General features: G+C 49.5%; 2 protein-coding genes across 2 annotated transcripts; one reads left to right on the top strand and one right to left on the bottom strand.

Moving 5' to 3' along the window:
* Window positions 1-464: 464 nt before the first annotated feature.
* Window positions 465-4,986, bottom strand: wnt10b (wingless-type MMTV integration site family, member 10b). The gene is made up of 4 exons (XM_037245386.1): window positions 4,704-4,986; window positions 3,877-4,139; window positions 3,074-3,474; window positions 465-2,693 (listed from the first exon to the last, which is right to left on the bottom strand). Exons 1-4 carry the CDS (start codon window positions 4,778-4,780, stop codon window positions 2,190-2,192), a joined length of 1,245 nt encoding a protein of 414 aa, XP_037101281.1. The 5' UTR covers window positions 4,781-4,986; the 3' UTR covers window positions 465-2,189.
* A 2,374-nt stretch (window positions 4,987-7,360) lies between these two features.
* Window positions 7,361-11,069, top strand: wnt1 (wingless-type MMTV integration site family, member 1). Its single transcript, XM_037245371.1, has 4 exons — window positions 7,361-7,546; window positions 9,081-9,334; window positions 9,460-9,725; window positions 9,802-11,069. The coding sequence occupies exons 1-4, from the start codon at window positions 7,446-7,448 to the stop codon at window positions 10,291-10,293; spliced, it is 1,113 nt and encodes a 370-aa protein (XP_037101266.1). The 5' UTR covers window positions 7,361-7,445; the 3' UTR covers window positions 10,294-11,069.
* Window positions 11,070-13,225: the final 2,156 nt, after the last annotated feature.

Raw genomic sequence — 13,225 nt, 5'->3', positions numbered from 1 at the left:
TGAGCGCAACAGTACAACGATCATGCTGTTTAATGTCTTCTCCTAAAACGGCCGTTTTGTTTTGTTTTGTTTTGTTTTGTTTTGTTTTGTTTTGTTTTTGCGTTTTACTAATTTCTTCAGTTTTACCAAGGACTGCTCATGTGAGCTGAACCGAACCATTGTGACACAAAGTAAGAATCTAAAGTGTTTGAATAATTAACACTAAGATCGTCTTAATAAATAAGTAAAGTGTAATTGGAGGCTTTGTGACTCCTCTTGCCACATAATTAGCTCGACAAGTGTATAAGCATACAGTACTTGGCCGAAATGAAATATTTTAACGACAAAAATATGGCACCCCCCTTAGCTCCATTTGTTCCATGACCTTTTTTGACCCCAACACAATCTCTCACCACTTGTGCAGCTCAAAATGATTTTTTTCAAACACTCAGCAAGCATGACGGGAACAAAACATCAACGTGACAACCCTTGAAAACTATTTATTGTCGTTGTAAAAGCAGATACAACGAGGTTGGTGAATACACAATGTTGCATTTTAGCACGTTGCGTAAATTCTAATTTGTCCCACAGCTGTGTGTGAATGGCGACAACAGGAAGGCTGCGCAACAAAACACAAACGCTTTGAGTCAATCTGGAATGTGCTCCAACAAATACTAAGCAGGAAGATTAAAATTCTGTGACAGTTTTCAGCGCTCGCTCACATGATGTGTTTATCACGAATAAAGGACGGGAATAAAGTGGCGAGCAGATGTTTGCAGCTGCACGCCAGATTTGGGGGTGGAGCAGACTCATGGCGGGGTTTGTGTGAGCCCAGAGTTTTGGTGAGGGTTACGCGGGGGTTACGGCGGGCCGGGCCGGGGCGGCAGCGGAGGTGGGCCGGCTAGTTATGACTTATAGGAAGCTCTCCTCTGAAGTCGCTGCCAGCGCGCACCCCAGCAAACACAATCACAAGTCTGGTGGCTTCTGCTAGCTGAACTAATGAGGGCCTGCAAGTTGAGGGCAGGGGCTTTGATGTTCTGGGTAGCTGCGTCCTTGTGTTTTCTCTGCCGCTCTCGTCCCACATCAAAAACCCAAAGGGGAGTTGAGAAGCAGATGTCGGGAGCCTTGTATTTAGACAGCGCGGGCGCATGCACGCTATTCATCCCTTCCCCGAAGCCCCCATTTCTCCTTCCTTGCAGCATGGATCTGCTCTCACTACGTATCTCTGCATCCAGCTCACACTCCATCGCCTCACTTGACACCTATAATCAAGATGTCAATCTGTGCGGCGGACTTTTTTTCTCTCCCAACTTCCTCTCTGCTTGCCTCTCTTTAATTTTCAAGCCAGTCTGGTTGTCGTTATTGGCTTGCTATCAATGTGTTTGGCTTTGTAGCATTGAGGGAGACATTGGCAAGGGGAGAAAGCAATTGCAGTGCGTCTGACACGTGCGTGGAGAAACGGTGACATGGGATTCAGCACAAACCAGAAATCCAGATCTTTATCATTCCATAGCATTTAGTGTCACTAAAAACCAAGCTGGCAATGTTGCCAATTCAGTGACATTCCTCAGGAGGCCAAAACGAGTTTCCCCAAGTTTGCACCATTTTATTTTTATTTTTTCTTCATCATAGTTGCTATTTTTCTTGTGTGAAATATGTGTTTGGATATCACAAAGACATTACAAATATAAAGAAAAACAGTTTTTGAGTGATGGCCAATCTCATCTGGTGAAAATGATGTGATTTCAGATTTCGAAAGCGGACAGATGGATGTTGCCAATCGGCAACCGTCTTAGCAACACCTTGCGTGATCCTCCCGATACAGCAAAAAAATGTCCTCTTGCTTTTCTGGTGATTCTTATACAAAGTAACAAGAGCTCGCTCGGGATTTAGTCCCCTACTGTTGTCACGAGCCACATCTGCCAAGACGCCATTGCTCAAGTACATCAGCAAAGTCCTTCAATATCTGTGAAAAGTCAAACGGATCCTCAGTTCGCAAAAATACGGAAAACAAAACGGGAAAAAAAGTTCTAAAACCACAAGGTCCACATGGAGCAAAAATGAAAGAGCATTAGAAGAGAAGACAATCACAACCAAGCTGTTCTGTCCACCAGCACAGCGACAGCACAGTAATAATATTAATAAAAATAGATTTATAAATGTACAGTGCGTGTCGACTGAAAAGAAAGCGTCCAATCATACCACTTGGTCTACTTGCAGACGCTGAGCCATTCGGTGACTCGGCACTCGTCACACAGAACGTAGCAGCACCAGTGAAAGGTGCAGTTGCAGCGCCGGCCGCGGCTTTGCTTTAGGATGTTGTGTCCTCGGCCGCAGCACAGCGAGCTGCAGCCCTCCGTGCCCGGGCTGCTTTTGTTGCAAACGCGCCCGTGCGTGCCCAGAGAGTCGGCGGCCGCGTCACGCTCGCAAAAATCGGGTGACTTCTCAAAGTACACCAACTCTCTGGACAAGCCGCCGCCGCCGCGACCTCCTCTGGAGCTCCCGGTCCTCCTGCGGCCCACGTTGCCGATTCGTGGATTGAAAACGCCGCTGTTCTTGTTCTGGGAATTGACCAGGACGGCCGAGAGTAATTTCTCCTTGAGTATTGAACCCACCAGCCGGAACTCGGGAGAAACGTGCCAGCAGGTCTTGAACTGGCAGCTCCCTGATGTGCCGTGACACTTGCACCTCCTCTTCATGTTGTCGGCGACGATCTGGCAGGTCACACACACACGTGGATATGGGTCAGGGTCAATTATTTTTGTCGCTCTAGTCAAGCATGATGCTAAAAGTGTCAACTAACACTTGCTCGATTGACTCAATGGGAAGTCTAGTCAAAAAAACACCATCATGGCTCTCCTGTTTTCTGGATTTGGTCATGTGACATTTGCAAGCTGAGCCCAAAATGGCCACCCCTTCAGATGGTCTCCAAACGGGTGGCTTGCTCTGCTTAATTCATACGCCACTAATGCAATTCCATATTTGGACTAGTGGGGGCGCATAGAGAATAGCGTGGAAAAAAATGTGGACTTCTTCTGGAATAAATTTGAAGATGAGCCCATAAGACCTTGAGGGCCAAAGTCACAAGACTCACCTGCCGTCCCACTCGCTTGTTGTGTATCCTCATACGAGCGTGGATGTCTCTCGGGGACCCCAGGGAGTCCAGCCACTCCCTGGAGAAGCGTTCCCCAAAACGTAAGTCATGATTGCAGCCGCTCCACTCCCAAGTCTCCTGCATGGAGCTGAGCTCGTGGGGAAAAGGCTTGAGGCGCTGGGCGGAGGTCGGATCCAGGCGGGCGGACGTGGGCAGGCCGGCCTTCTGCAGCATCTGCAGCTGCAGCCGCGTCAGTTTGGACCGCATGAGCTCGTCGTCGTCCCGCCGACGCTTGCCATCGCAGCCGCATCCCCCCAGCTTGCCCAGGCTGCAGGCCGAGGCCACCGAGTGCGCCACGCCCGCCGCTAACAAGGCCAGTGAGAAGGCGCTTTCACGAAAACCTCGTGGGAACACACACAGGACACAATTTAAGACCTGACCGAGTGCAGAATTGCACATTGCGTCTGCTAACTTTGTGCTAACACATATTGGGAAACGCCATAGCTTTTGCACACAAATGGGGCAGCAACACAAACAGTCCATTTGACATGACTCACAATAATACATTGCAGGACTTATCCGTGCAAAAAGCAGTTCATATTATTTCAACTTGCCGAGTCACTTCTAGTAGTTTTGAAACTCTTCTTTGTGCCCCCTGGTGGCCAAGTCGCACAAGCTGTTTCATTCTTTGCATTCTAATTTTTTTCAAAATGAAATACAGCATTTTCCTCATTTAAGCACTTTGCAGAAATGTTGGTTGGTTTGCTTTAATTTCAAGGGGAAAAGTTGGCTTCGTGTCTCACCTCTGTTGAGGATGACGCTGTGGTGCAGCAGCTTGCCGAGGGCCTCAAGGGACGAGCAGTTCCACCGCTGGTCCCGCAGCTGGTGCTGACACTCGTGGATGGCCACCTGGATGCCCTGCAGGGCCGAGGCCGTCACGTCGGGTCGTCGCACGCACATCCTCAGCTGACGCTTACTCAGGCCGGCCAGGCGCAGGCACACCGAGTTGGGGGTTAGGACTGGCTCTCCTGCCACCTTCAGGCTGAGGATGTCATTACACAGCACCCTGCCACGCCGCCCACACCAGCGCATGCATACACGCACGGGAGTGGACAGTCAACTGGTTGCCGGAGCCACGCGCAAAGCCGCGCCGCGGAGACGACAAGACAGTGAGTGTGTAGAAAGTCCTTCCAAACTGAGCGCTTCACATCGATTCCAAGCAGGAATGGATGGATGGATGGATGGATGGATGGATGGATGGATGGATGGATGGATGGATGGATGGATGGATGGATGGATGGATGGATGGATGGATGGATGGATGGATGGATGGATGGATGGATGCATGGATGGATGGATGCATGGATGGATGGAGAAATGAAAATATTGATTTACAGTACATTTAATTCAAGTTTACGTATATAAGAAGTGTGCGTGCATGCGTGCGTGCGTGTGTCAGTGTTACGTGCGTGTGTGTGCGTGCGTGCGCGCGCGCGCGTGTGTGTTTACGTCACGAATTTCATGCGAGGTTTTTGATAAAAACTTCAATTGCCATGAAGAATACTTGGAATACGCTTGAAACCCCCACACGTGAATGAAAATATGTGTTCAAGTTCTCAAGTCCACTTACGTCAACGCAGGTAGTAATAACAATGCTGCCGCCAAAATCGGGCACCGGTCCAAGCGGAGTTTATGTGGTAGTTCCATTTTCTGTCGCGCCGTGACATTAAACCTCTGGTGAAGTTGTCCCGTGTTTAAAAAGACAATTGTTTCAAGAGATAAGGATTTATTTTCAATACAGCGGCCCCAAACGAGGAGGGAGAGTGAAGACGAAGAGGGGAGGCGAGGAAAGCTGGAGATCACTGGAGCAGGATGGGGTGGGGGCGTGGGGGGGTAAAGAGGAGGCCCCACAGGCGGCTGTTTGCAAAATATTGGCCACCATTGAAGTTGGACTGTCATCTTATTAGGTCATAACATGCTCTCTAAAATAAAATTTTAAGGATATGAAACAATGTCCATAAGCGCAGAGTCAAATGAGGAACCGACACATTTTCATGCCATTGCTGACGCCAACTCAACAATTTAAGACCAACTTGCATTTTTGGAGCATAAACCACTTATTCAGCAAAAATTAAATAAACAAATAATTAAATAAACAAACAAAAAGCAACTAACTAAATAAATAAATAACAACTAAAAACATGATATGATAATATACTCAAAATGGTGAGATGCTTTTTTGTGCATAAAAAAAAAAAGAAAAATTGGATTAACAATGTCGTACTCTTTCAATAATCTTAAATTAAAACTTTACCGAATTTACTTTGAAGGTGAAGGGAGAGTAACAGCAATGTGCGACCATCAGCAAACCAAGGGTAAAGGTTTTGTCATCCTTTTTTGGTAATTGGTTCTGCGGTGCATAAATTAGTCAATTGAAACAGTTTTCAATCTGCAACGCCAGAATTATTTGATTTTATTATCTCCGTATTTCTTTTATTTTGGTTATTTGCGTCCGTGCGTAAAAGTTGCTCCATGCACCTTTACGCACAAGCCTCGCTTCCCAAGCATCAGTGCGCACGCACTTGCTCTAAGGTCATTGAAAACTAGAACAATAAAACCTCCGGCAAGAATGCATGTGGACATACTTTGTCCACGGAAGAGTGGGGAAGAGTCATTGATGGATGTGGGACGAAGGAGAGGGAAGGGGGCGGGGCCAGTGGCACTGTACGGCGGAGGCAGCAGAAGCAGCAGCAGGCAGGCGGCACCTCACAGACAATACACCCCTCCTCAATCGCATGCACCCCCAACCAACCACCTCCATCAGAGCGACAACTTCACTTTGTCATCTCAACCTCTTCAGGGGAGTCATGAAGTTCCGAGTGATCCGTTCAAATGTGGCTGGACGATTTCAAAACCAACAGTTGTCTGGATGTATTGGCCTGAGGTGCGAATTCTCTAAAGTGAGCCAGCTCTTTATATCAGCACGCACATGTTAAAAGTTCGATGCGGAATTGAACAAAAACAGAAACAGAATAGACGCTGAGTCCCCCCCCCCTGAACACGACTCGCATAGTGACACCAATTCATCTAATCTCCTTCCATTCCCTAAGCCGCAGCAATGAAAAGTGCATTAGCATTCTGCTTTGGCGTGTATATCTAAGTGGCTTAAAAAGTGATTTGAAGTTGATTTGTATATAAAAGGCTCCCCCTTGATCCGGATTGGAGCTAATCTGCTCGGTGTCGCATGACTGCTTCAGGAAGCCCCGTTTGGGCACCGAGCTTCGCGCGATTCCAAATGTCGTCAAAGCCGCTTTACAAAAGCCCATTTCCTTTTTACTGTCATCACAAAGATTATTCTTCCACCTCTCTAATATGGAAGTATGCAAATTGGCAGATAAGCGCGGCGGGCGCGCGCACGCACTGTGATGCACTTTGGGGACATTGAGATGACTGAAGAAATGGGCTCACACCGAGGGAGGTCTGCGGGCCAGATGTTGGAATGGCTTATTCATATAGAAAAAGTTCGAGCAGGATGCGCACTCATTTTGCGGCACCGCGCGCGTCAAATCATATCCAACCGAATCACACATGCAAGCAAGGCGTGGTTGCGTAAACTCGGTCCAAAACGAGAGCGAGCTTTCAGAGAGGAGGAGATAGAGAGTTGGCGAAAGGGCATTCCCATGCAGCCGCCCCCACAATGACTGTCTGCACCGTGACAGCCTAGCGGACGCCACCTTCTGCCTGCGCGGAACAACACACGGAGAAAAAAAAAATTCCAGTGCGGATTGGATCATAAGATTCCACAAATGCGCAACGCCACGGATTGCCCCACCATCACCCCCCCACCCCCTCTCATCTGTCTTTTCTGCACAGTTGTGTTTCCTTATTCATTGTGCGCCCCTATGAAGAGCATTAACCATCCCTCCCTCCAATCCTATTGAAAAGGCTCCGAGGAAGAGTGAGGGGGGAAAAAAACACAGAGGGAGACGTGAGCAGCAAATCCCTTTTTTATTCCCCCCTCGTAGCACTCAATAAGAGAAGAATGTGTTGCCTATCTGCTGTCACCGCCGAAGGGATCAAGTCGGCGGGACCGTCCCACGCGCTCCATGCACCGCGCAGAGCATCACTCGGAGGGACACAGTGAGGAGGAGCGCATGCACGCACGCAGCTTCCTCGCATGCGTGCACGACTCTTTGACTTCAAGCCTGCGATCTGTCTCACGTCGACAGCAGTCCCGCGCTCAATTAACTCCGACTGGTGAGTTGATGCACCTTGCACAAGAAGCGACGTTTCTCTTCAAATCGCATCGTGCTTTATTATTTATTATATTTAATGTGTTTTTTTTTTTTTTTTGGAGGTGAGCGAGAGCGCGATGCGGAGTTTGGCGCTTCTGCTGGGAGTCAAAGCCGCCTGCATCCTGCTGGTGTCGTCGCTCTCCGGTACCGGGGCGGTCAACAACAGCGGCCGCTGGTGGTGAGTGCAAGGCCAATTGGGCCAACTCAGCTCTCTGTGCGTGCGTGCATGGAGTTTTTTTTTTTTTTTCACGCTCCGATATCAGATATTGTGTTATGGCATCGCTCACTAAATTCTACCGCACGAGCTCTTCTGCTTCCAAACTGCCAGTGCATTTATTGTTCTTTCTTAGAATTATTATATCATAAATGCATTTGCGATGCCCCCCCACCCCCTACCCCCGAACAAAAAATTCGTTTATGTAAAATTAATTAACTGTCGAATAGAATCCAACAAGAAGACTCATTAAATAATATTTGGACACAAGGGAGACATTACTTGCTTTGAGGTTAGGTTTTTGTTTTCGCTGCATTGTTTTTATGAGCTTGTTCAAATGTTTGTTAATTGTGGTTTGGGCACTTTGGACAAAAGATTTCAAGCATTTTGGAAGAGTCTTTGCTGTTTTTAATCAATTGACAGCTGACATTCCAGAAGCTTGCGAGGCTAAAACAAACCCTTGAAATAAAAGTCAAATTATTAGCACTCATTTTCAAAGCAGAAGTGGGTCATTGTATGAGGTGAATGAGTCGAAGTGAAAAAAATATATTCTAAGAATATTGAGGCGCTAGCGCTGATTTCAGAAAGGTAGACTTGCCAAAAACGTCTTGAGAAGATAAATTAAAATGAATTTCAGGTTGAACCTAAAATACACGTTGCCTTCAATTTTGCGCACCTTGCAAGAAGCTGAATGTGTCAGAGCTGCCCGAAGTCATTCATGGTGGTGGCAAAAAGGTGGATCCAAATGCAGAGAAGCGGAAAGGTCGGGCAGAGGTGCTCTCCAAAAATATAAAAAAATGAAAAATTACTCGGATTCATCAAAAACACAAAGACGTCCAAAATAACAAAGTGGCAAAATCCTTGACTGGCATTGATTTGAGTTTGCCAGAGACCGCTAACAGCTTGGACCGAAAGAGACCTGGAAACTTTAATCGGAGCAAGTGATGAGACACCTGGACAAGACACAAGTGGCTGACGGAGCTGATTGGATACACAATTAAGGGGCACAGGTCAACGAGAGAACGTAGCGACTGCCTCGTTATGGACACAAAGAATACGGGGCAAAACTCAAATCAAAACCAAAATCGACACGTGACAGAATGTCAACATTGGCAACGTGTGCTTGATCCGGGCCTGGTTCACTTTGATTTGCTATTCAAACAGCTTTTTGCCCTTGTTTGGACCGCCAGTCAAAATCGCAATTTTTAGCCCAACTCGATTGAAAAGCCACAAAGCACATTAAGTCTGACTTTGGATTTTCTTTATTTTACTCTTTTTTTTCTTCTTATGAACAGAGACCTTTTTTCTCATTTTTTTTCAACCTTTTTTTTTCATTTATTTCTCATTTTTTTCTCATTTCTTTCTCATTTTTTTCAAATTTTTTCTAATCTTTTTCTAATTTATTTCTCATTTTTTTCTCATGTTTTCTTCTTACAAACAGAGACTTTTTTCGGCCCAGTCTGACTCTCACTTTGACTCGTCCTTGTGCTTGCGCCAGGGGCATCGTCAACGTAGCCTCCTCGTCCAACCTTCTGACCAACTCCAAGAATGTGCCGTTGGCGCTGGACCCGAGCCTGGCCCTACTGAGTCGCCGGCAGCGTCGACTGATTCGGCAGAATCCTGGCATCTTGCACGCCATCACGGCAGGACTGCACACGGCCTTGAAGGAATGCAAGTGGCAGTTCCGTAACCGCCGCTGGAATTGCCCGACCACCCACAGCCCGGCCATATTTGGCAAAATTGTCAATCGGGGTTAGTCTCTCTTGTCTTTCCCTGCGGGTCGTCCTTGGAAGACTTTGGGGGAGGCGGGACGGCCATCTGTTCGGCTACCAGATCAAGTCCGGCTTCTCATGAGAAGTTTGGGTGTGGTTTCGCAGGCTGCAGAGAGACGGCCTTCGTGTTCGCCATCACCAGCGCGGGGGTGACGCACGCCGTGGCCCGCTCGTGTTCGGAAGGGGCCATCGAATCGTGCACGTGCGACTACCGGCGCAGAGGCCCCGGGGGCCCCGACTGGCACTGGGGCGGCTGCAGCGACAACGTGGATTTTGGCAGGATGTTCAGTCGGGAATTCGCCGACTCCAGCGAGAGAGGGCGAGATCTGCGCTACCTCACCAACCTGCACAATAACGAGGCCGGCAGAATGGTGGGGAAGGACGCCGGGGTCGGGGCGGGCGAGCGAGCGGGCCACCGAGTTTGACTTTGCTCTCCTGTCATTACAGACGGTGTCGTCGGAGATGCGTCAGGAGTGCAAGTGTCACGGCATGTCGGGCTCGTGCGCGGTGCGTACCTGTTGGATGCGCCTCCCGAGCTTCCGCGCCGTGGGCGACGTCCTCAAGGAGCGTTTCGACGGCGCTTCCCGAGTGGTGTACGCCAACAAGGGCAGCAACCGCGCCTCCCACCGAGCGGGCCCTCGCCACCTGCAACCGGAAAACCCGGCTCACAAACCCCCCTCCGTCGTGGACCTGGTCTATTTTGAGAAATCGCCAAACTTTTGCTCCTACAACGGCAAAAGCGGCACTTTGGGAACTTGGGGTCGAACTTGCAACAACTCTTCTCCGGGTCTGGACGGATGCGAGCTGCTCTGCTGCGGACGCGGCTTCCAGACCCGGGCCGAGAGCGTCACCGAGCGCTGCCATTGCACCTTCCACTGGTGCTGTCACGTCAGCTGCCTGAACTGCACCAGTACTCGAACAGTACACCAGTGTCTATGATAACCTGGCGGCGGCGGGGTTCCGGGCCCATGAGAAGCAAAAGTCGCTCAGAGAAAGTCACAAGTACTGCACATGGGCAATTGCGAGGGTGAACCAGACAGGGAACTTTATCAAGCCCAAATTCCAATCAGTGGATAAAAGCACAAACGTATCAACAGGGTATAAAAGTTCACGCTTGCTTATATTTAATACTCAAAAGTGTTGTGAAAAGAAAACTTGATAGCTTGTACTCATAAAGAAGAAGAGACTTCATTCTCTTGCAGATCTTCCAATTCTTTGACAGCAATCCATTGGTTGCGGCCCAATAGCAAAAAAAAAAAAAAAAAAGAATCCTCCAGCACATTTTGATTTCTTATGGAGACGCTTCTCAAGCCTGCTCCAAAAGCTAAAGCTAACTGGCACAGGTAAGTTGGGGAGGCTTCGCCAGCACCAGTGGCATCTTCTCAGCATGTTTCCAAATAGCGGACCAGACCTGATTCAAACCACAGAGACTTAATCAGCTAAGAGGACCAAAATGTTGTACAGATCCAAATATTTATATAACAAAGTCATTGCTGGATGAGCCGTCGAATGTCTTTATTTGTTTTGTAGGATGATCTCCTGGAATGACCACTTGGTGTGTTTTGCCATGCACTGAATACACACTTGCTTTTGTCAGTGTGAATCTAAAAATATTTCATACGACGCTAGTAAGATGCCAGCGAGCTCTTTAGGGAAGACGAGTGATGTAGGCGCCATTGTATGATAGAACAATAAAGTTTATATTTTTCAATCTGTCCACGTTTTGGTGTTTTTTTTTAAATGCTCAACCAAGTGAGCATCTATCCCTGGGTGTCCTGAGCTTAATCCTATTATCAGCAGCAAAGCTCACAAGACATCTTTGCATCTGGGCTCTCCATTGACAAAGGCAGCTTATGCAGACACAGACACCTTCACCTCGCACGGCGCCATCTAAACTAGTCTTCTTATTTTTTTCATGAAGAAATGAAAACTTGCTTGGCGGCGAGGAGCAGGCGCAGGGTCGGCGGGCGCAGGGTCGATAGAAATTGATTGGCTATCGCTCGACATCCAATGTCAAAAAAAGATGGGCTGAATTTGTTTCTTCCATATTGTAAAAACAAAGATGGAGGACTTTGAGGGAAGCGGGGAGTAGAGCAGGTGGGGTTCAAATGGCAGGCATGAGAGCGAGGTGGGTGAGGCGGCGTGGGAGGGGGGGGGGGCGAGGGGGTCCGTGCCTGTGGGAGTGCTGAGGAGTCAGTGATAATTAGCTCAATTAGTGACAAAGGCAGTGTAATAAATACCGACTTAGTGTCTGGGTCCCCGCTGGCCTCTCCGTGCGCAGCCTGCGATGTGGCCCTGGCCTGATGGACAATTCATTAAAGTGACAAAATAGCCCAGCGTCCAGGCGTGACGCAGCGAGTTAGCACCCCGCCGGCCCGGCTCATTGTTCTAATTGTCTGGGCCGGAGTCACTTTGTGGCCGCCTCCTACTTGAGCCACCCCGGCCCTCGGAAAAGCCCGGGCACTTTATGCCCCACCTTAGTGTGTGAGTAGGTGATCGGCAGGTTCGGGGCGGGGGACAAAACAAAACAGTGAGAGCCCCTCGGGGCGGGGGAGGCGGCGGGATTAGCCCACGGAGGTTGCCCGGGAGCGCCGGGAGCAGCGCCGATCGGAATGTAGGAGAGATGAGTCCAGAAGCTCGGATGCGGGACAAAGCGAGAGTTAATAAGGAAAGATTGAAGGGGCCGGCGACAATGGGCCGCCACCCGAGTCGAGATGAAATTGCTTCCGAGGATTATTGGGAGAGGGCGTGAGCCATGTCGGCTTTGTGTGCGGGTGTGTGTTTGGTCGGGCATTTGTGTGTGTTTGTGCCGGGCAGGGGGAGAGCTGGATTGATGGCCGCCCCTCCGGTCGGGGAGCGGGGGACCGGGCCGAGGCTAACCGGCTGTTCCCACAGTCTGTTCTGCCGCGGCCACCTTTGACACACGGGCCCGCCAGGCGGCGAGCGGGCAGGCGTGGCGACCTGCCCGGCGTCCAAAACAACAATACTGTCGCCGGACGACCAGAGGGGAAGCGCGGGCCGCCGAGAAAGGCGAGAAATGAAACCAGCCCCGAAATTGCTTTGAACGAAGCTTGGAAAATAGGTGGGACTGCGACTGACTGAAAGGTGATGAGCAGCTTCACGTACAAATTCCTCTCTGAATGTCGGAAGCCTCTTTGCCCGCTGGCTGGAGCGGATGGTGTGTGTGTGTGTGTGTGTGTGTGTGTGTGTGTGTGTGTGTGTGTGTGTGTGTGTGTGTGTGTGTGTGTGTGTGTGTGTGTGTGTGTGTGTGTGTGTGTGTGTGTGTGATTGCAGGCGGCAGCTGCAAGGCAGAGCCAGCTCAGGAGGAGAAGGGCAAGTGACCTTTGGGGCAGATGGCAGTTCCAGAGCGAGAGCCACGCAGCATCACAATGGCCGTGGCCTCCTCCGTCACTTCATCATCCGCCGACCTGCCGCAAGCGAGAGCTGCTTTCATTGTGCTCCGGCTTCATCAGCGACACGCCACATTCCGTGCAGCCCTCAACAAGTGTTGGCGGGCCAAGCGAGAAGGACGAAGCGGGCCGCTGAAACATTGTGTGCCCGACATTAATAATATGGGATGGATGGATGGAAGAACAACAAAACCCAGGACGCTGCTTTCCATGTATGTCACACAGCGCCATGTCCCACATCAACAACATGAGCATCCTTGAGCCAAGCCGTACATGTCTGCATGTGGCTGCCCGCACGCTTCCTGCTGCCATTCACGGTCCAGCCCATCTGGCAAGAAGACAAGTCCTCTTTGAGGCCATGGAGTGACAGGGGACAGCCAGGCAACCACAAGAGCCACACATTTGCCCGAGTGCCGGGAATGGCTTGCATAACACAACTACGGCAGTTTTGCATTCTCTCC

The sequence above is a fragment of the Syngnathus acus genome, chromosome 2 (genome assembly GCF_901709675.1).
Source record: "Syngnathus acus chromosome 2, fSynAcu1.2, whole genome shotgun sequence".
NCBI lineage: Eukaryota > Metazoa > Chordata > Actinopteri > Syngnathiformes > Syngnathidae > Syngnathus > Syngnathus acus.
This window is presented reverse-complemented; position numbering and strand designations above follow the sequence as displayed.